General features: G+C 54.3%; 5 protein-coding genes across 5 annotated transcripts; 2 read left to right on the forward strand and 3 right to left on the reverse strand.

The window, feature by feature from the left end:
• Positions 1-393: 393 nt before the first annotated feature.
• Positions 394-1,845, reverse strand: SODALDRAFT_94949 (hypothetical protein). Its single transcript, XM_028615808.1, has 3 exons — positions 1,530-1,845; positions 1,331-1,448; positions 394-1,235 (listed from the first exon to the last, which is right to left on the reverse strand). The coding sequence occupies exons 1-3, from the start codon at positions 1,557-1,559 to the stop codon at positions 547-549; spliced, it is 837 nt and encodes a 278-aa protein (XP_028468172.1). The 5' UTR covers positions 1,560-1,845; the 3' UTR covers positions 394-546.
• SODALDRAFT_94957 (hypothetical protein) lies at positions 1,674-2,660 on the reverse strand. Its single transcript, XM_028615809.1, has 2 exons — positions 2,348-2,660; positions 1,674-2,270 (listed from the first exon to the last, which is right to left on the reverse strand). Exons 1-2 carry the CDS (start codon positions 2,429-2,431, stop codon positions 1,788-1,790), a joined length of 567 nt encoding a protein of 188 aa, XP_028468173.1. The 5' UTR covers positions 2,432-2,660; the 3' UTR covers positions 1,674-1,787.
• A 4,810-nt stretch (positions 2,661-7,470) lies between these two features.
• On the forward strand, positions 7,471-11,139 carry SODALDRAFT_330085 (hypothetical protein). The gene is made up of 3 exons (XM_028611118.1): positions 7,471-8,051; positions 8,162-9,780; positions 9,872-11,139. Exons 1-3 carry the CDS (start codon positions 7,670-7,672, stop codon positions 10,685-10,687), a joined length of 2,817 nt encoding a protein of 938 aa, XP_028468174.1. The 5' UTR covers positions 7,471-7,669; the 3' UTR covers positions 10,688-11,139.
• Position 11,140: 1 nt separating this feature from the next.
• Positions 11,141-13,380, reverse strand: SODALDRAFT_376160 (hypothetical protein; the record flags this gene model as incomplete). Its single annotated transcript, XM_028614791.1, has 4 exons — positions 11,141-12,875; positions 12,949-12,999; positions 13,080-13,154; positions 13,342-13,380. 4 exons carry the CDS (start codon positions 13,378-13,380, stop codon positions 11,481-11,483), a joined length of 1,560 nt encoding a protein of 519 aa, XP_028468175.1. The 3' UTR covers positions 11,141-11,480.
• Positions 13,381-14,975: 1,595 nt separating this feature from the next.
• SODALDRAFT_95085 (hypothetical protein) lies at positions 14,976-19,243 on the forward strand. The gene is made up of 3 exons (XM_028615811.1): positions 14,976-15,870; positions 15,996-16,091; positions 16,397-19,243. Exons 1-3 carry the CDS (start codon positions 15,370-15,372, stop codon positions 19,184-19,186), a joined length of 3,387 nt encoding a protein of 1,128 aa, XP_028468176.1. The 5' UTR covers positions 14,976-15,369; the 3' UTR covers positions 19,187-19,243.
• Positions 19,244-20,158: the final 915 nt, after the last annotated feature.

The raw sequence follows: 20,158 nt of genomic DNA on the forward strand, positions 1-20,158 counted from the left end.
TGCAGACAGACTCTGCATAATATAGAGTACGTACAGAAAAGAAGAATTGAAGTTGATATGGAAGTTGACATGCTGATACCACCAAAACAATGCCGAGACGCTAGAGAATAATGTGGGTATCGTCACTGGGGGAAGTCCACGGCAAATGAAGATGGAAACTGCCGTCAGATAAACAAGATAGACTCCGATGATCCGCATCGGCCAGAGCGAACTCGGAATGTCAAGTAAGGGTCTCGCCATGGTGATGGGTTACCACCTGGCCACGGCGAGATAACCGCGCAACGAACAAATCGACGGTGAAAAGAGAGCGGCGCATCACCTGGCTAAACCCTCCCGGGTGAGATGACTGATAGATGGGATGGCCCTCTCTTTCGGAGAAGGAGAACGTGCCGTTGTAGATGGTGGGAATGGCGCCGTTCCTGGCCTCGACGGTACTGGTGGATCACTCGGATAATTTCGACTTTGATCAGGCCTGGACCCAGGGGAAAGGCGGGCCGCGGGCTCAGAACTGCCTTCTACGTGTTCATGTTTCTGTCGAAGAAGCCATTAGCATAAGATACTGAGCGTCGCCAGACGGCGAAGGAACAGACTTGCCGTTCTGGTCTTGTCGGCTAGAGGCGGCCGGCCCCTTTTTTTCGCAGCCTTCAAAGCTCCCACGGATTGTTGACCTGGCGTCCTAGCTGATTCCGATGTCTGATGCGTCTCTTCCGCCGTGGTGTGAGGCCCGGCCCCAGTATCCGGGGAGCTTCCCGGTGGTAACAGACGAGTGCCCGCGGCTGGTTGGGAATCTATCCGGGGAGCCAGAGGCGCCAGGTTTTGTGGCAGCAAGGGACGTAGTTGTCTGGTCTTATCCGCCCTCGGTGGTCTTCCTCTACGTCGACCGGTCGGTGCTGGCTGAATTGGACCAGGTGGAAGAGGCGGCGGGGCCGAGGGAACCGGTGTTCCCGTAACTGGAGGTCGCGGCCGAATATTCACGTGTCGCGTATTGGGTACAGATTGTTGGAAGAAGCAATCAGCTCTTGCAGGCGCCGAGACGGGTGTTAAGGTACCGGGATGGGAAGCAGCAACCGAGGGAGTCGAGGGCGATGGTTGGGAAAGGAGTTCCGTGACGGTTGACCGTTTTGTGGCGTGCTCATCGTGAAGATCCCCGAGAGATTTGCGCTTGAGGCTCGGTCGTTCCATTGTCGTCTCCAACATGTCGGAAGCAGCTTCGAGACATTGGTTTATGGTACGCCCTAATGAAAAGTCACGGGGGTCAGGTTCGGTTCGGTTTAACTTGGGACGGCAACGAAACAGGCACGGCATAGCATTAGGTGACGGAAGGACAAACCATGAGGCAAATGCATAGAAAACCACCAGTCCGGCTCGATATTCCTCGACTTGACAAGGTTGACGAGCACATCCACATCCAACTTGCTTTGCTTGATCATCTCACAGAGAATGAATCGCTGCCGTTGCAGAAGCACACCATGTCAGCCAGAGCGGGCAAGACGAACGGATCGGGGTAAAGGGGTTCTTGGGCCGCCTACCTTTTCGTCGTCTGTGAATGGAGCCGCCATGGTGAAAAGACGCTGCCAGCTGTCTACCAGCCGTGCAGTCTGCGCGGCTTATTCGTAGGCATTTGCGACACAAGAAAATGAACTACGTGAGATAGCTATTTGCAATGATGGCTCTGTGGAGCAACAGAAAAAGCGAAAGAAGCAAAGTGTTTCGAGTTCCTGACGGAGGAAGGACCGCGAGGAAATCGGCTATGTGGTGGAGTGGACGAAGGAGATGGAGAGCGTAGCTCAAGGCCATCTAGTGTAGAGCTTGCTACAACCTAAAACCGAGACCAGAAAATATCTGCACGAGGTGACAAGATCGAGTTTGAAGAGAAGTCGCGGCGAACAATGTAAATATCGTTTCTTGTTCCACTTCGTTTCGGCTTGTCCTCTTAAGGGTTGAGAAGTTGCGATGATCCAGGTGCAAGTCGTGGTTGACGCGCTTTTGCGGAGGGAGGGGGGAGGGGAGCGGGAGGCGCAAGCGCGCGTCTTGGCCTTGGCCTGTATGTAGGCTGCCAGGAAGAAGAGGGGGAAGTGGACGAAGGGCTGCCTAGCTATGTATGTACGTTGTGGGTAGGCGAGCGAAGTATTCAGAACAGGGGAGCGGCCGCGGGCGTGGGGGAGGGGCGTTTCGTTTGGTCTCGGCAAGGACGGACGAGCCGTGTTTGCTCTGTGTGTCGTTCCAGACGGGAGTGTCCTGACCCTGTGATTCCCACGAGAGGGATGGTTCTGCTTTGTTATCAGTAGAATTGGGCGTGAAACTCGGGGAGGGTCATGACACGATATATGGTCAGGATGGTGCGCACTAAGTACCGTGCTTCGTAGGCTCTTCGACTATTTGCAGGGCAGCCGCTGGAACTACTCGATAGTGCAGCGGTCCCCTGCAGCATCGAAAGAATCCGCAGTCCCACAATCCCACAGCCCCGTAGCCCAGCCCAGGTGGTCGAGCAAACGTCCGCTTGAGAAGGACGGAAGACCCGCTGTCAGAATACCCTCCGGCAATCGTTGGTGTCGGGTCTCAGATCGAGACGCGCGGGAATCAGTGGTGGTCGTTAGTTAGGTATTGTTTCCCCTGGGGCATCCGGGGTGTGGTAATTTTTTTTTTTTTTTTTGGCCCTGGTCCGTGTGGATTCGTCCGGTCAATCGTAATCGGCACTGCCAAGGAGAACGCTGGGGAAGAGAGCACACTCAGTGAGCTCACAAGAAGGCTTTTCTGCTCGATGCGCCCTCCGTATGTGTAGGCTGCGATATGGGTGGGCTCCAATCTCGGCCGGTATCAGTTGACAGGCTTGACGGCGTAGTTGGACGAACAGCCGGCATGGCCAAGGACTAAGACGATACGCAGGTGTATGTGGGCCGGGCGGTGTCGCCTTCAGGCGACAAGCATGAATAAATTTGCTGGACAAACAGGTGTTGCGTTGTTCCTGGCGGCGGCTCCCTCAACCTCGTCTGCTATGTTTGCGTTGGAGTTTGACCCGACACATGTGGTCACCCCTGTCTTACGAGTCGAAGAAGGGATGGGCTCAATAGGACCGTGAAGAAAAGACGCCTCTCTGGAGAAAAAGAGGGAGAGAAACGAGTCGTTCGGAAAGCAGACCTTTGGACCTCTAAGAATATCAACGGTTGTTACTGTTTGAGTGGAATTTTCTGCTTGCTGAACCAGGGCTTCACGCTGTTGATTTGGGCCCCGGCTGAAGAAGGTCAATCATGGGGGTGTTGATGGACTGTTTCCTGTTCCAAGATCTTTGATGATGCTGAGCTGACCCAAGGAAACCATCAGGTAACTCACAGGCAAGTTGTTGTCTGTGCGGTTCAACTCCGTACGTAAGTAACTCCAGTATCCGTACTGGGGGGATAAGGCATTTTGGCGTTTTATTTGAAGAACAATACTCCGTCCATGTCGCCTAAGGTACCTTACCTTGTGTTGTTATATCTAAGGTACCTTAGGTACCTAGAATCCGAGCGTCACGGGTGCCCAAGACAAGGCAGGTAGGTATGACTCGAGAGTAAGACATTCGATATACCTAAGGTAGTCGGGACGAAGGAAGGAGGGATGGAAGAAGTAAGGGAAGACGTACATAAGACCGAGAGGTACCTCGTCTGTGGCAGGTGTGCGCTCTGTAAACCCATGTACCTGATCCACTGGGAGTACCCTGTCGGACCCCAAGTGGCAGGAGCAACCTGTAGGTTCCTTGTCCATCAGGTAACCATAACCGCGGGGAGGCAACCACCCCTTCAGCTTTCTCCCCATATTAACACTGGTATTGTTTGTCGCTCTACTCCTTTTTGTCTCTCGCACTCTCCGGCTTCCTGTTCTTGACGCCCTGCCCAGTCATCAGGTGGGCAGATAAGATGGCACTTGTCCAAGGCAGGACGAGCCAAGAAGGCAACTCTCGGTGAGTAGGTCGTCCGTGGTTGGCTCCCTCTTCTGGAGGTATTCCCCCCCCTCTTCCCGTTGCACAATATACTCCGCATGATGGGGGCGCGTGGTGATTCCGATATCCATCGCATTGCAGACGCGTCCCGTCTTCTTCTCCTAATAGCATCGTCACCGTCCAGTCAGGTTCATCACAATTCTGTCTCTCGCAACTCGGTATCTGGGCGGTCATCTCGTGCAAACGATTCGTCTGGGCGCTTGATTATCTCCACTGACAAGAAAAAGGCACAGGCCAGGTAAAAACCGCCGATGTTCAACGTGAGAGAACAACTAACGGGGACGGAAATAAAAAGTCTCTATGGCATAGTGTGCCAGTGCAGTCGACTGTTGTGAGACGATCCTGCTGCGACCGAGCCAGAAGGAGTGCGTACGTCCTCCACAGATTGCCCCCCCACGAAGCATCTCAGGGAGCCAATCCGGCCGTGCGTGGTTTGATGGATGGAGACCTGGCCTGCTAGTATCAGACCATCCATTTATTGTTCGCGCATGCGCAGCTCAAAAAGGTGATCTGTCTTCTCGCATATCCTGTCCATGCAGCTCCTCTCAAGACTGAAGGTGGGAGGGGAAATAGAAAATCAAACCAAGAGGATCCACTTGGGGTTTTCGGAGGGGGTTGTTTTTCCTTTGGCAACTCTGTGCCATGTCGTTTCCCAATGAACTGAGAAGATGGGGCCGGGTAAGAGGAGAATCGATGTTTGTACAGTCATCCTTTCTGCTGCTGCCCGAACAACGCCGACTGCCTTGCAGGTCAGGACGGCAACAGGCTGTTGTCCCCTTTCACGATCCACTCGGTTTCTTCTTCGGCCATCTCGGGACTGGTTGTTGCCGAGTTGCGCACCAGCCTTTCCGAATATCTCGTTGCCATCAGAGACGGAGCCGAAAGCACCAGAAGATCAACCATCCAAGGAAAGCTGACGATGGAATAAGGTATCAAGGGTAACTTTTAGTGCCTGTGTAACATCGCTGGCCAGAAGTCGTCTCGACTGCCTCATTGGCCAGCCCTCATCTGTTTCATTGGGAGACAAGACCGTGGGCAGCTCCTAGCGGCCTGGCCGAGGAAAATCACTGGATTCTCCTCGCCAATCACCACGCCCAGAAAACCCTTTGCGCAGCACAGGGCACGGGTTCATCACAAAGTGACGTGACGAGACTTCGAGAATCGATCCATAGAAAGCGGGCACGAAGTGCAGTACGGAGTGAGTGGTCGGGAGATGGGCCGCGAAAAACGGACCCGGCCTGCCGGCCAAACCTTCCAGGGCTCTGTCGTCATTGTCGTCGAGACTAGACTGTGTCATTTCTCGGTGCCGCCTTATCATGACCCGTTTCTCGTGAGGGCGGACGGTATGGCTGCGGTGAACCTCCTGCATATTCAGGAACGAAAGACGGTCGATTTCACCACTCCTCGAGTCCTCCTCCCCCTTCTCAACTTACCTGTCCGTCCGGCGTTGCTTTATATATATGTATACCTTCGCCTGTTTCAGGACCCAAGGATCCAAGGCATTTCCAGATAGATCTTTTCCTGCATAATGCGTTGGCAGCATCCCACCAGGACCCACCTCGGCGCAGTTCAGTGCCTCTGAATGGTTCGAGGTAAAGAAAGACGGTTTCGAGATCTTAGAAGCTGGCTTCACTATTATGTGTTGGCATGCACTTCCTTTTCGCCGTGTCCCTGGTTTCGAAGTTTCCCAAAGAGGCTGGGTATTGGCGTCATTCGAGGAATGCCGGTGTTGGTTTGCATCACTCGAGGTCCTCGGCCTTGGATGGGACTCCTTCACCTCCAATGTAGCCAGACCTGATGGGGGCATATTGCCGTATTTCAGTAGCTACTCGGCATTTAGGAGCTGGACGCGTCTGTAGTACTACTGCTGCGCTGCTGCAACTTCCTAATCGAGTCGAAAAACCCTGGGCTCTTTCGGTGTTCCCAGCGGACATGGAAAAGTCGGTGAGCAGGGGAGCAAGTTTCGCCTACGATACTAGGCAGCCTTCTAAGAAAGAAGATGAGCCAGCCAATAGCGCCCCTCGAGCGAATGCAACCTCGTTAGCTTACAGCCAGGCCTGAGAAATGCCCTTTAGTGAGGAGCTATGGCATCAAAGGCAAGAATGTTCAGGGTTGGCAGACAAGCCAATGTCCGACGAGAAGAAAACGTCTACTGCGCTCCATTCTATGGTACAGTCTTGTTTACAATGGACTCCGGACCCGGACCATATATGAGCTTCCTGGAATTTCCTAAAAGTAGGTGTCCTGTCATTTTGAATTGCAACTCTTCCTTGCCCCTCATGTTAGAACTTTGAGATCCAAGATCCATCCCCGCTGGAGTTGCTGACAGACAGGTACGGATGGATGGTGGGACGGGACCCTGATAATTGGTGTGGGTTATCAAAATGGCGACTTTCCAGGTTTTCGGAATTTGTGAGTTATTTCCATGAACGGGTATGAAAAGGTATCCATGAGGAGACATGGATATATCGGCTGGTTGTGTTGGGATTGAGGCGAAGGAGAGGTGGTCGTCAAGTTGTTGACTCGGCTCAATTGGTAATTACTCCGTATCCGTACTCTGGGCCACTGAACGGTTCCCCGGGTTGTCGGCGTTACGGCGAATGGATTCTCCGCCGATCATGGGCTTTTGAATAGTTCCTCGACTTGTCACCATTCTAATTCGGATACGGATAGAGAGTCAAGTGGGATTCCATCGCGTCGCCCACTAGGTATTAGTCGTCTCTTAGTTGATTTCCAAGGCTTCCCTTGCTCTCCGGAGTTTCTGTCGCAGTAAAACGCGTCTTTTACAGGATATACGTATTACTCGGTACGGATACTTGGATTGGTACATTCTCGATCCCCCCACCCACCACCCACGGGCCACCCCGAGTCAAAACAGCCAACAGGCCGCGACCCGCTGTGAGAAGTTCGCGCCGCCGCCATCGCTCCCACCCACGAGCTATTACCACTTCTCGTCCGTACCGAGTACAGTACAACGTACGGGTCATCACCATCACCATCGCCGCAACCAAGAGCTTCACTTCGGCTCTGTCAGCCTTCCTGGCGCATGAAGAAAGTTACAGTGCCCACCGTTGCTACCTACCGTACCTTACCTTCATACAAGTAAGGTGCTTCGGATCTTGCTGCCGCCACCGATTACGGACTGACGAGGCCCCCATCTCGAAAATTTCCGGTTCACTCTTTTGCGACCTTTTTCAACTACAATGCCGGCCATTTTAAGAAGAATTCATTGACCGCGCAGCCGACCTCTGACAACCTCTGACATCTCTGACCTAGTCCGACTTCCCTACGTCCCCTTCCGCCAACTTTCTTTCGCTCCATCTCCACCAGGGACGATTTTATAATCCGTTCGTCGGTTACTCACTTCGTCGCTCTCCTTCCGACGCCTTTTTTTTTTTTTTCTTTTTTTTTTTTTCGCGTGCGCCCACCCAATCAAGAACCTATTCTCCGCGCTTGCTCCAGTGCATTGGATCCTCCTCCTACGCCACCGCACGAACAAGAAAGAAAAGAACAAAAAAAAAAAAAAGGTGCTCAACTCGAAGAGAAACCAACACAAGACGCTCAGCGGACTACTTTACGTAGCCAACTCGCCCATTGCCTCGTGTCCTCGCAGTTAGCAAGCGCCACTTTCTTTCGCCCGCCCCTGTACGGGAACTTTAACCTATGGATAATGATGGACTAGCGAGCACGACCATGGACGAACACAAGACGGCCGATGCGGTGGCGGTGGCGGTGGCAGTGGCAGTGGCCGTCAACGGCACTCGCGTCAAACACGAAACGAGCCCTACGTCGAACGACAGCAAGAATGGATCGCGACCTCCCAGCAGCTCTCCGACTGAGGAGAAGCTCCGTAGCGAGAGCGCGTCGACCCCAGAGGCGGGCCAGCCTGCGAAACCATCACGCAAAACATCTCAGAAATTCGCGCAGAGGGATCCTCCTCTATACAATGACCTTCCCGATGCCACCGAAGAGTCCTGTCAGGGGTTTCAGGTGATTCCTGACTGTTTGTACGGCTCCAAAAACATGGGTTCTACCGACAACGATGCCCTCGATTGTGATTGCCGTGAGGACCTACGTGAGTTGCTTTGCTACCTTTCCTACTCCTCGTCCTTTCCCTCATGTGTCTGCCTTTTCCTCCTTCCTGGATATCAAACTATTCTAACGGAACATAATTCCCCTATACAGGAGACGGCATCAATCATTCCTGTGGAGAAGACTCCGACTGTATCAACCGCGCCACGAAAATGGAGTGTCTGGTTGGCATGGGGAACTGCGCAGGCGGTTGCCAGAACCAAAGATTTCAGCGCAAGGTATACGCAAACGTCTCCGTCATCAAGACGGAAAAGAAGGGCTACGGCCTCCGCACCAACGTCAATTTGCAGCCAAACGATTTTATCTTCGAGTACATTGGCGAGGTCATCAACGAACCCACCTTCCGTCGCCGCATGGTCCAATACGACCAGGAGAACATCAAGCACTTCTACTTCATGTCTCTCACCAAGCACGAGTTCGTCGATGCCACCAAGAAGGGTAACCTGGGCCGCTTCTGCAACCACTCGTGCAACCCCAATTGCTATGTCGACAAGTGGGTTGTCGGCGACAAGCTGCGCATGGGCATCTTCTCCGCCCGGGCCGTCAAGGCGGGAGAAGAACTGGTATTCAACTACAACGTGGACCGCTACGGCGCCGATCCCCAGCCCTGCTACTGCGGGGAGCCCAACTGTACGGGCTACATCGGCGGCAAGACCCAGACGGAGCGTGCCACGAAGCTGCCTCTGGCCACGGTGGAAGCTCTCGGCATTGACGATGGCGACAGCTGGGACATCGCCGTGGCGAAGAAGCCGCGCAAGAAGAAGCCCGAAGAGGACGACGAGGAGTACGTGAATCGTGTGGAAGCCCGCGGGCTCGACGAAGAAGGCGCGAGGAAGGTCATGGCCACTCTCATGCAGTGCAAGGAGAAGTGGATCGCCGTCAAGCTGCTGGAGCGCATCCAGCGCTGCGATGATCCTGCTGTGATCACCTGCGTTATGCGAATGCACGCCTACCAGATTTTGAGGACGACGCTCAACACCTTCATCGACGACAACAATGTCTCTCTGCAGGTGCTGAACATTCTCGACAAGTTCCCTCGCCTGACCCGGAACAAGATTCAGGACTCCAAGATCGAAACCACCATCGAAGCCCTCACCCGTTCAGAACACCCGAGCGTGGCCGCCGAGGCGACGCGTCTGCTCGAGGAGTGGGGCAAGCTCGAAGTGGGCTTTCGCATCAAGAGAAGACGCAAAATCGACCCCAATGCACCGGGTTCTCTCGCGACGACAATACCCTCTTTTGAAGAGCGTCGCAATATGGACCGCGAGGAGGACCGGCCCAAGAAGGAGCCGACCTTCGGCGCCGACGTCCCCAAGGGACCCAGGAGCAATGTTCCCCAACGCAACGCCAGCTTCTACACCGGCAACCGGCATCATCGTCGGCCCCAGAACAACTTCAACGGTCAGCTCCCCGAAGGGTGGTTCACGGCCAAGGACGCCCGCGGCAACGTCTATTTCTATGACAAGACCGGCGCGACGACGTGGCAGCGTCCCAATAAGCCAGCCGCCGAGCTGCAAAAGGCCACGTCCAAGGTCTTGCAGGAACAGCAGCTCCTCCAGAATATCATCGACCAGGTCACCAAGGAACGCACCACGCCCAAGTCGTCGGACAAGGGTACCCCGCAGCAAGCAGAAGTCCCGGTAAAGGAGACCAAACAGGAGAAATGGCGTTCCCTGTCGGTTGAAAAGCAGATGAAGATCTATGAGAACACGGTACGTCAATTTCCGCGAGCTTTCGCTTCTCGAATATGTCACGGTTTCCGTCTTTTGCATACTAACCGCGCGAAAACTCTTCCCGGAGCAGCTTTTCCCACATGTGAAATATGTTCTCGACAAGTACAAGCACAAGCTTCCGAAAGAAGATTTGAAGAAATTTGGCCGGGACGTCAACAAGAAGCTGGTGTCGTCCGATTACAAGAACAGTCGCGTCGAGGACCCGACGGCCCCTCTCAGCTCCAAGCAGGAGAAGAAGGTCAAGCAGTACGTTAAAGACTTCTTGGACCGCGCCGTGGTCAAGTTCAGGGACTATGAGAGTAGAAAGGCGGAGAAGACAGCCAAGCAGAACGGCTCTGCCGAGGGGGCAGTGGAGGCGGAGATGAAACACCCGGCTCCAGCAGCAGCAGCAGCAGCAGCAGCAGAATTGGCCGACGCCGTAAATGAGGACGAGCCCATGGCTGATTCGGTCATCGAGGACGGTAACGACGGCGACGCCGTTGTATCTGATGCCGAGACGGCCGCCTCTATAGGCAGCCAGGAGCGCAAGAGAAAACGTGGGAGCGAAGAGGGGGCCGCTTCGGCGAGTGTAACACCGTCCGAGACACCCTCGGCGAAGCGGTTGAGGGAAGACGAGGCTCATGCGAACGACAACGACATAATTACACCGCCGCCGCCGCCTCCGCCGCCGCCTCCTGAGGTATGTCCCGAAGGCGGCGGCGCGCCGGAAGCGCTCACCACGGAGCAGAAGGCGCTGCGCGAACAGGAAGAGGCGCTGATGAGAGAAAATGAGGAAGCGTTGCGGTTAGACGCCGCTGCTAGCGACCACAACGGGAGGAAAACGGGCGTCCCGGCTCCAGGGGACCAGGGGCGACCCATTGTCAACGGCCGTCACAGGAACGAGTGAAGCCATCGGGTCTTGGGGCAGCAATTGAGAACTGTGGAAACGGAAAACGGGGGCCCAGTTGGTGGAAGTGCCACATAGGACTTGTAACTGTACGCGGGAAATTTCTCTTCGTTACTCTTACTTCCGAACGGGGGTGGGGTTGCGCTCTAACAGGAGGTAGACGCCGTGAATGGCTCGTCTTTGGTATCTCGGTGCTCACTTGCTGGGTGTGTATTTGTATGGAATGGGATGATTCACCCAAGACCAGGGAGGCCCCAAGTATGACGAGTCGCGGCCCGCGGCCCGCGGAGCAGGGACTAGCATGCAGATTTGTTCCACCTCCTGATGTTAGGATGGTTAAACGGTCAACCAACAGGACAGGATTGGGCGTTATTATGACGGAGGATTAGCCTACTGGACATACCCGGAACTTTCGGTTTATTTTCCTCGTATAGTATAGATCACTTGTATTATCACAAGATATTTACGTCTTTTCATGCTCATGACAGGAGAATGGAGAGGAACAATTCTTGTTTCTGATGATTTTTCTGGACTCGCCGAGCACCCCGAAGCAGCTCCTTCATTGACTGTATGGCATGTCAGAGCCCAGATAGAACCTGGAATTTGCTGGAGGCAATTTCTTCTCTCCTAAGATATAGACGATTCGGTGTTCTTTGCCCATGCAATATGATAGATAGTATATGTCTTCGCTGTCGAACCCGTGTACCCTGAGCCAACCCCATGGGTATCGTGAGATTTCCTTTCATCAAAATGATAGCGGCGATATGTTTTCCGAAATCTCTGTCCGTCAAATTCAATCACAATCCGTGTCCGAATCATCGCTCTTCTGGTTTTTCTTCTTTTTCTCTTCCGTCCCGACCTCCTCTTTCCTCCGGAAAACATAACTCCTCGCCGCCCTGTCCTCCCCTCGCCATGCAGTCTTGCTCTCTCCCGTTCGGAGCCCGTCTCCACCTTTTTCTTCCTCGTCGTCGTCTTCTTCTTCTTCTTCTTCTCCTCGATCTTCTCCTCCATCGCCATGGTCGTGTTGGTCCAGGGCTTCGTCGGATCCCTCCCCGCTCTCATTCCCCTCCCCCTCGTCTTCCATCTCCCCCTCCTTGCCACGACGGCCCTTCCCCCCTTCCGCCTCCCGCACACTCCGGCTCTTCACGACGCCCAAGGTCCTCGCGTGGCGATAACCGGGGTAGCTAGGCCACGGGAAGCGGAAGCTGCGCTCGACGCCCAGGCCGGCGTGGCGGGCGAGGTCGCGGACGTTCCAGAGGGTATACGGCTCCCCCTCGAAGAGGGTGACGATGATGTCGCCGCCGGGGGCGAGGGAGGGGACGGCGCGCTGGAAGAAGGCGACGAGGAGGGATTGGTTGTGGCGGACTTGGCGGTTGAGGTCGGTGGATTTGCCGCCTACGTGGGGGAAGTTGAAGATGATGTGGCGGAAGCGGCCGGTCTTTTGGACGGGGGGTGCGGGGCGGCGGGAGGATGGGGGTTGTGAGGGGGGTGGTCGGCGGGGGGGTTTTGTGGTGAAGGCTTTGAGGTGGGTGGCATCCACGTTGTAGAGTATTTTGTTGTTGTTGTTGTTGTTGTTGTTGTTGTTGTTGTTGTTGTTGGAGTTTCTGGCGTTGCCTCTTGTTGTGCGGCTTGTCTCGTCGTCTGTGGAGGGATCGTCGGTGACGTCTTCTGCGATATCTGCGACTTCGGCGTTGTCTCCGTCCCCCTCTGGTGGGGAATGCTTGGGTTTCGGCGCAAGAATCTGGGCTATGTTGACCCCCGCGTGAGGATATTTGGCTAGCAATTCGCGCTCGTTTTTCTCGAGAACTGTTGCCGTGAGGTTGGTGCAGCCGTGGTGGGCGGCTAGACTGGCTGCGAAGCTGAGGTCGCCTTCGCCGACGAGAAGGATGGGATCGTCCGGCTCGAACGGGATAATAGAGGCTTGATTGGAGTGAAATTGGCGGTGTTGGGACTTTTTCTTTCCCCGGCCCTGGTCGCCGCCGCCTGTCGTCTTGTTCTGTTGTCGCTGCTTGGATGGCGGCGGAGCGGCATGGTTCCCGGGCTTGGGTTTTTTCCTCTGGCCTGGGGTGTCTGGGAAGCGAGAGCTGACCTTTCGTTTCTTGCCCATTGTGAGAGGAAGTCGTGACGGAAGTAGGGTCTGGGGGTTAGGCGAGATTAGGTAGTAGGAGTGGTGACACCGGCCTGGACCCTGGATCAGTGATCACTGATCGACGAGTCGGGATGGATGGTAAGAAACTGAATTTAGACGCGCTGGTACGTACCCGCAGCAACACGCGCGGTTGGTTCCCGGACCCGGGCGGCTCGGGAATGACCTAACCCCCAAGTCAAGTGGAGCCGTGCCGTGCCCTTTTTGCCTTTGTGGAACCTCCGGAGGTACCAAAGTACCGGTTACATTTTGCTCGATAACACCAAAGGGGAGGATGACATGACCATCAAACTGGATAGAAATGGCGTAACTACAAGTAGGCTGAAGTCTGATGGTAAGAGTTGAGAGTATTTAACCAGCAACGCTCCTTGTCGGATGTTTGTCGGATATATGCATAAGGAGAGAGATAAACAGCCTGATTTCTAGGTTGTAGCTCCGAAAAGTTATTGGCTTGCGTACTGGTTCTACCACAAAATGGTAGATGTATTAGGACCAGAATAATTCATACAGTGTCTACATGATGGTGCGTATCAGAACAAGGCGTCATTGTCTGACCCGGATACTTGTGGGTAGGCAAATAAGAACATATATGAGCTTACGAGCCATCTCACATTTGTACATTGGAAGGGAAACATCTTTTATTTCTCGAGGCCTCAAAGGCTTGACAAGCCTTTTGAGAGTCACCCCTCCCTATATCTGATGAAGAGTTAGTGACCCTTCCTTCGGCTGATTTCATCGTACGTACCTAGGGATTTGTGCCATCACCCTGATTGGGTGGTTTTCCTCGACCGTTTGCCATCCCTCCTCCTTCGTACATGTGATGTGGTTGTCTGAAAAGCTTGAAATCGGGAAACAAGTGGCCAAGCTCGCGATAGAAAACGACTTTCCAGTCACGAGGGATAGTTCTATTCGTCCTATAGACGGTAATAAGATATAAAGAAGTACGATCACAATGCAAGTTGGTCGACTCCATCGTCTACTTCGCAACTCGAGGAGGGCTTCACCACACACCCCCAAGACTACAGAAAGTATCGGCTACTTTCCACTATCAAAACAGGATAGGCCGTGATTTAACATTTCAATTTTGGTGACTTGGCGGATTATCCAGCATTCCGAGCCAATCACACCACGTCTTTTGGCTAGTCTCTTGCGGGATTGGTCGATCTTGAATGCGGCTATCTTTTGGGATTTGTTGTGGATTCAGGGATCTCAGTGATGTACACTACCTTAGGGTACTTCGCTTCGGCCCTGGTAAAGAGGGTGCGGTTGGAAATAGTTAAAGGGGACTTGAAGGCTGTACACATAGACAGGAAAGTTCGGAGTATAGAATTACTGTATTTACGGAGTAAGTGGCATATCGCGAATATATAGGAATATATAGAAACGGAGAAAGAAGAGGAACTGGGAAAAAGACGCACAGAGCCGGCGGTCGCCTTCCCCAATTAAGGTAGTACCTTACTGACTGCACTGTAGCCTCCGGGTACGAAAGTCGATTCCCTAAAAGCAGGTACCAAGGTACCCGTGTACCAGGCTCGGTACGTACCTTTTTACCTCCGTAACGTACGTGTATTATTGCCGGTAACGAGGCGGGAAAAAGGGCGCCGGCCCAGGCGTAGAAGGAGCAACTGACCAAAGACCAAAGCAACGAGCAAGGCATCGAGGCTGCACGTACCTGTACTGTAGGGTCTCCCACCAGAATCCAACTGACACCAAAGGGTGGATTCTCGTTTTTCTCTTATTCTCACCATCGATTCATCGCAGCCTCGCCCTATTCCCCGGAGGCACGTCACATTGTTCTACAATCGATGGCTTTGACTCCGATTTAAAGTTTTCTTTGCCTTTGCACTTTGCCAGTCACGATTCCGCGGCCCTGTTAGGAAAGCACGGCAAAGAAAGAAGAAGAAAAAATAGCCCACAGCACGAGGCCTACACCTCTATACTTGGTGCCTTCTCATCTGGGCGAACACATCTCGTTACCTCTTTACCTCTTTTTCCTCCCTCAGCCCTTTGTCCTCACCCTTCTTTCACTTCTCCATACACGTACAGATTTCTTGCCCCCCATCCCATTCCATCCTCTCGGATTATTTTCTTTTACTCTGTTCCCTACCCTTCCAAGCCTCGAGAACTTGAAGCTCGGGTAGCTCGCCTGTCTCTCTCTGCCCACACATCCCGACGCTGCTTTTTCAGCCTGCTTTTTGACCTTACTCACATACTCATCTACCCACAACCAAGGACAGCGTGGACCGTGGCATAACCTTCCTTGTCACAACCTACTACTGTCTTCCAACTCTTCAGCAGGTCAGCTCGGCTTTTGGGTCCTGTTTACCCAAGTCGTAGAAGATATCCTCTTCCCTCTCTTGGCACTATTCTATCACTATCCATCCCACACCCACAAGAGTTTCCATTCTACGTCCTCTTATCCCTTTATAATCATCCAATCCCTCCCGCACACTCCCCATTCTCTCCGTGTGAATCTTCCGGATTTTTTTTTGGGGTCGTCTACACTCTTTTTTCATGTATTCCACTACCTGGCATCATGTCTGATACGGAGAATATCACGGAGAATCCCGCAGATCAATCTGCATCCGCCACCCCAACGCCGACTCCGAAGGCTACGCCAAAAGGAAAAGGACGAGGCCGTGGTCGAAAACGTGCTGCGAACAAGAAGACCGCCGCGGCCGCTACCATTGTCGCGCCTAAAAAGGCCGTCGGTGGGCGACGCGGCCGAACCAAACAGTTCGACGATGACAAGGTTCAGGCCTATTATGAACGTCAACGCGAGCTCAAAGCCTACTACAACGAACTCTCCCAATTCATCAAGCCCATGCTAGTTGAGCTGGCCGAAAGAGAAGTAGAAGCTCTGAAGACCGACCGCGACTTCCACAAGCGCGCCCCCGAGTACCAAGAAGTCAGAGATCAACTCAAGAAGCGCCTTGAGCATCAGAATCACTTGTCCGAGAACCGCCGTCGGTACGACGTCGAGAACGAGATCAAACAGAACCAAGAAATCATAGCTGCACTGCATACCATCTACAAAGTAAGTTGTTTTCCCCAATCTTTTCCACCTCGATCCTGTGACAGGAAATAAATCGCCTGGCCCCTCCAACTTCTCCGTCCGTACCATGTCGTGAGGGCCTTTCGCTTACTTGCATCCTCTCACAGAACAACTACGAAGATGCCGAGGATCGCTTCTTGGATGCACAGATTCGCTGCCTGGACTTGCTTGAGGAACTCCACGACAAGGACCTGCCCGTCGATGTACGTCTCGAAACTTTCCCTTGCTCCTTGCTCCTTGCTCCTTGCTCCTTGCTCCTCTTTCTTTGTTCTCCTCGTTTCTTTGTTCCTTTTTTTCTTTTTCTTTCTTTTCTTTTCCTTTACTTTCCTTTCTCTCTTCCTCTTGTCCCTTTCGGCTTCTTTTTGCCGCTTCCCGCCCTTTCTTAATATCCACGGGCCCTCCGCTTCTATCATGCCCTTTGCCACAAACATCTTGTGAAGCATGTCGGTTGCTTGCTTTGTTTTGCTGCACCATACTTTGTTTGCATTATGACTAATAATCCTCCCAGACCGTCGACGAGTCATACAACTATAAGCCCATCACAGACAAAGAGGCCAATGACTTCGGCCCTTATGAGGTATGGCATAACGGCCATCTCGTCCCATACCCACAATTGGTAGAAGGGACGGAAGCGTATGCCTTGCGGCAAGCAGCCCATGCTCGACCTGCCACTCCCACAAAACCCAAGTCTCGAACAGCCCCCAAGGCTCAGCCCAAGCGCAAGGCCAAGGATCAGCCCGACGGCCAACCTGCTGCGAAGAAGGGCAGCCAAAACACCGAATCCGAAGACCGGCAACCCTCGGCCGATACTCCCGCCGCCGAGGTGGCCCCTGTTCAGCAGCATACCCAAGGCTTGTTGTCCGCACAGCCCAACACGAACGCGGCCGCGTCGGAAGATCAGTCGGGGGAAAGCACCCCGGCCCCTGATGAGGCGGCTACTGGCCCTATCCCTCTTAAAGACCGGGACCCGCCTCTCCCCCCGTTTGCCTCGGAACCCGACGAGTACGGATGTCGCCAGGTGAACAGAATTCCCACCAAGACGGAAATCGAGCGGGGCAAGATCATTCACAACCGCATTATCGTCCCTCCGTCATGGGAACTTGATCCCATCGAGATTGGTTACAAAGATTCGACCAACGATCCCACTCGTGCTGCTACTCTCGCCAAGCGCGGCAAGTACCTCGGAAAGAACGGCACCAATACCTGGCATTACGATCCGATGCTGGCACGCCATGACGCCCGCACCATCCGCGAGGAAGACATGGACCAGGAGCTCGTCCAGCGGCATCGAGTCCACCCGAGATATGGATATTTCCTGCCTCGCAGCAAGAACGACGCCGAAGAGCCCAGGCCCGTCGTAGCGGGCGATAACCCGATTGTTTATATAACCCCGGAAGGCCAGACGATCCATGCTTCCCGTACCATGCTGCCCTCGAAAGTTTCCAAGGCCATTGAAGAGAAGCAAATGCAGAGACGCGTGGCCGCTTCCCTATATGCCATCTGCGCTGCCGAAGGAATTGACGCGAAAGAAATCGAGACGCCCGAGATCCGCTCCAGAATTGCCCAGAGAGAGCGGACTACTTCTACCGAACCGCAGGAGCAGCCGGAAATGGAACCACCTTCGGAAGCGGTGCTCGCCTCGGAAGCGGTGCCCTCCTCGGAAGCGGCGCCCTCCCCGGAAGCGGTGCCCTCCCCGGAGACTATGCCCCCCTCGAGAGCGACTACCCCCTCGGAACCAATCGCCACTTCAGGGGCAGTGCCCCGCGATGAGGTTTCCGCAGCTTTTGTCCCAGCGAACGACTCTGCCGCCAATGCCGCGGCTGTAGCTTCCCTGCTAGACGCCGCCCTTTCCTCCGAACCCAGGCCCGAACTCAAGCCTGAACTCAAGCCAGCACCTATCCCGACCCCTGCCGCCGCCCCGCCACCTGTTCCTGTTGTCCCTCCGGCACCTGTTTCCGCCCCGGTTTCTGCTGTCGCCCCGGCGCCTGCTCGTCCAGCTACGCGCTCGTATGACGCCATCCGTGATATGGTCATTGAGCATGCCCCCCCCGTCCGGCCGCCGCCGAAAGCTCCGGGCACCCTGAACTTGTCCATATTAGCAGACGTGTGCAGTTCGTCCCCCCAACCGTCAGGTCAGTCTTCGAAGCTGCTGCGAGACGAGGATCCGTTGGTGGCAGTTGGGCCGGCTAAGAAGCGCCCCTGCTTCCCCCATGCCGCCGAAGACTCTTCACTACGGTCTACCATCCAGAGCGATAACCTGCCTGGCCTGAGGGAACCCCCTGTGCAGAAGCGTACCCCGAGCTTCACCGTCCCTTCCGTCGAGGATTTGGCTTTGAAACCGACGACGTACCATGACGCTCCTCATAATGGAGTCGAGAATCCCACCCGCGCCCGCACCCGTCACACTCGTGTTTCCGCTGCTTTTGCGGAGCAAGCGCCTGCTCGGCCTCCGATGCATCCCCACGACCTAACCCCTGCTCGACCTACAGAGATCTCTACCATGCGGCCGGCTTATACCGGATCGCCCAGAGTGCAATACCCCGCCATGGAGCCTCGAGCTGAGGTCAGTCACAGGGCACCAACTCATCCAGAGCCGTATCCCATGGCCTACAGTCACCATCACAACTCTCTCCCTCCACTGCGCACTCGACCTAGTCATACACAGGTTTCGCGTATGCCTTTTGCGAACCCCCACCACGCCCATGGTCCGCCATCTCTCCCACCTTTGCGCCCCCACCCGCACCAGTCTTTTGCCGACACCAGCAACGGCTATTATGGTCATGGCATGAGCCGCATTGGCCACGACAACACCCCGACGAGGCCGCAGCCCGGTATGGGCCATCCGTTTTCTACCATGACCCCTGGTGGTCCTGCGGTGCCGGCGCCGTCGCCTTACTCGGCTTACGCCAGCCCACAGCCTCTGGCCTCCCCTTACGCTCCAATCGCCCCATGTCCCGCACAGGGGGCCCCATCCATGATGCCGTTCGCCGCGCAGTCGATGAACCCCAACCCGGACTATGGAAGCCCCATCCGACCGAGGACAGGCAGCGCCGCCTCGACCCCTGGCAACGGGCGATATCGGGAGCTGGCACCCGCCCCGCTGCCCGCCCACCGCCAGGGCCAACAGCAGGCCCAGGAGCTGCGGACGGTTCAATACGTCCCCGGTGAGAACATCAAGGATTATACCCCTACAGAGCAACCGCCGGCCCGTGGACCGCAGGTTGTCCGGTCGTGGAACCAATATTCCCACAAGTCAAATAGGAGCCTTGGAGGTCAGGAGCGTCGCGAATCCAACTAGAAGGGGGAATTGACGACGGCTCGTCCGTCCCAAGTGGCAGGGGTGAATATTACGACAGTGAAGAAGGGGTCGAAATCGCGGTATGGCCTTCGGGCCATAAATCCTAAGGATCTTCATTGAGTACATGAATTTCGCCGTGTCCTCAAATGGTCACGACATGCGAAGGAACGGAACAGAGAAGAACCCAGCGTTTTTGTTTTCTGCATATTTTGTTTTGCCACTTTCTGGTTTATTTTTCGCCCTCGGTCAATTGAAGAAGACCGCGACACCATTTGTACTATAGACGGGAGTTTCGTGGGGTGGGGGATTTTTTTCTTTTTTGGTTGGATGATAGAGAGACGAAACCCCTTCAGGCTAAGGGGCAAAAGGGTAATGGAGAGCGGACAGAACATGAGAGAGGCATTCGTGCATGTATGTACATCATGGAAACAAGAGGGATAAAAATAGGGCAGGCATTTTGACGATTTGGAAACATGCTGCGAGCAATCCTCAGTGCATTAATTGATACTATTGCTACATGAAGCGTTGTGAAATACCAGTAATATGATGAAGAAGGAGAGTTGCTTTGACATCAGTCAAGAGTGAGGAATACCGCCACCGTGGTGTGGTGAGGATATTCGGACTGGGTATTTCTTCTTTTTTTTTTTTGTCTTTGTATTTTTGCAACGAGAGCGCCGGGCCCTCCCTTCGGCACATCATGTTTCTAGGAGCTAGAAAAGACTAGAGTAGGATATAATTACACACAGCACATTGTGTCCTCCCCCTGCTACTTTATTTTATTGTAGGCTGCGTTTACTTTTATTCCCATCCGACCCTTCCATACGCCCGCCATGTATGAAGCCTTCGTTGCTGAGTCGCAGTAATCCGGTGTTTCATAGCCAAAGGCCGCCGTTTGGTGGTCGTCAGTACCAGCCGATCCCGCGGAGGGAAAAAACATGGCGCGAATGAAGAGCAATAGAAGCAGCAATAGTA

The sequence above is a fragment of the Sodiomyces alkalinus genome (genome assembly GCF_003711515.1).
Source record: "Sodiomyces alkalinus F11 unplaced genomic scaffold SODALscaffold_2, whole genome shotgun sequence".
Lineage (NCBI taxonomy): Eukaryota > Fungi > Ascomycota > Sordariomycetes > Glomerellales > Plectosphaerellaceae > Sodiomyces > Sodiomyces alkalinus.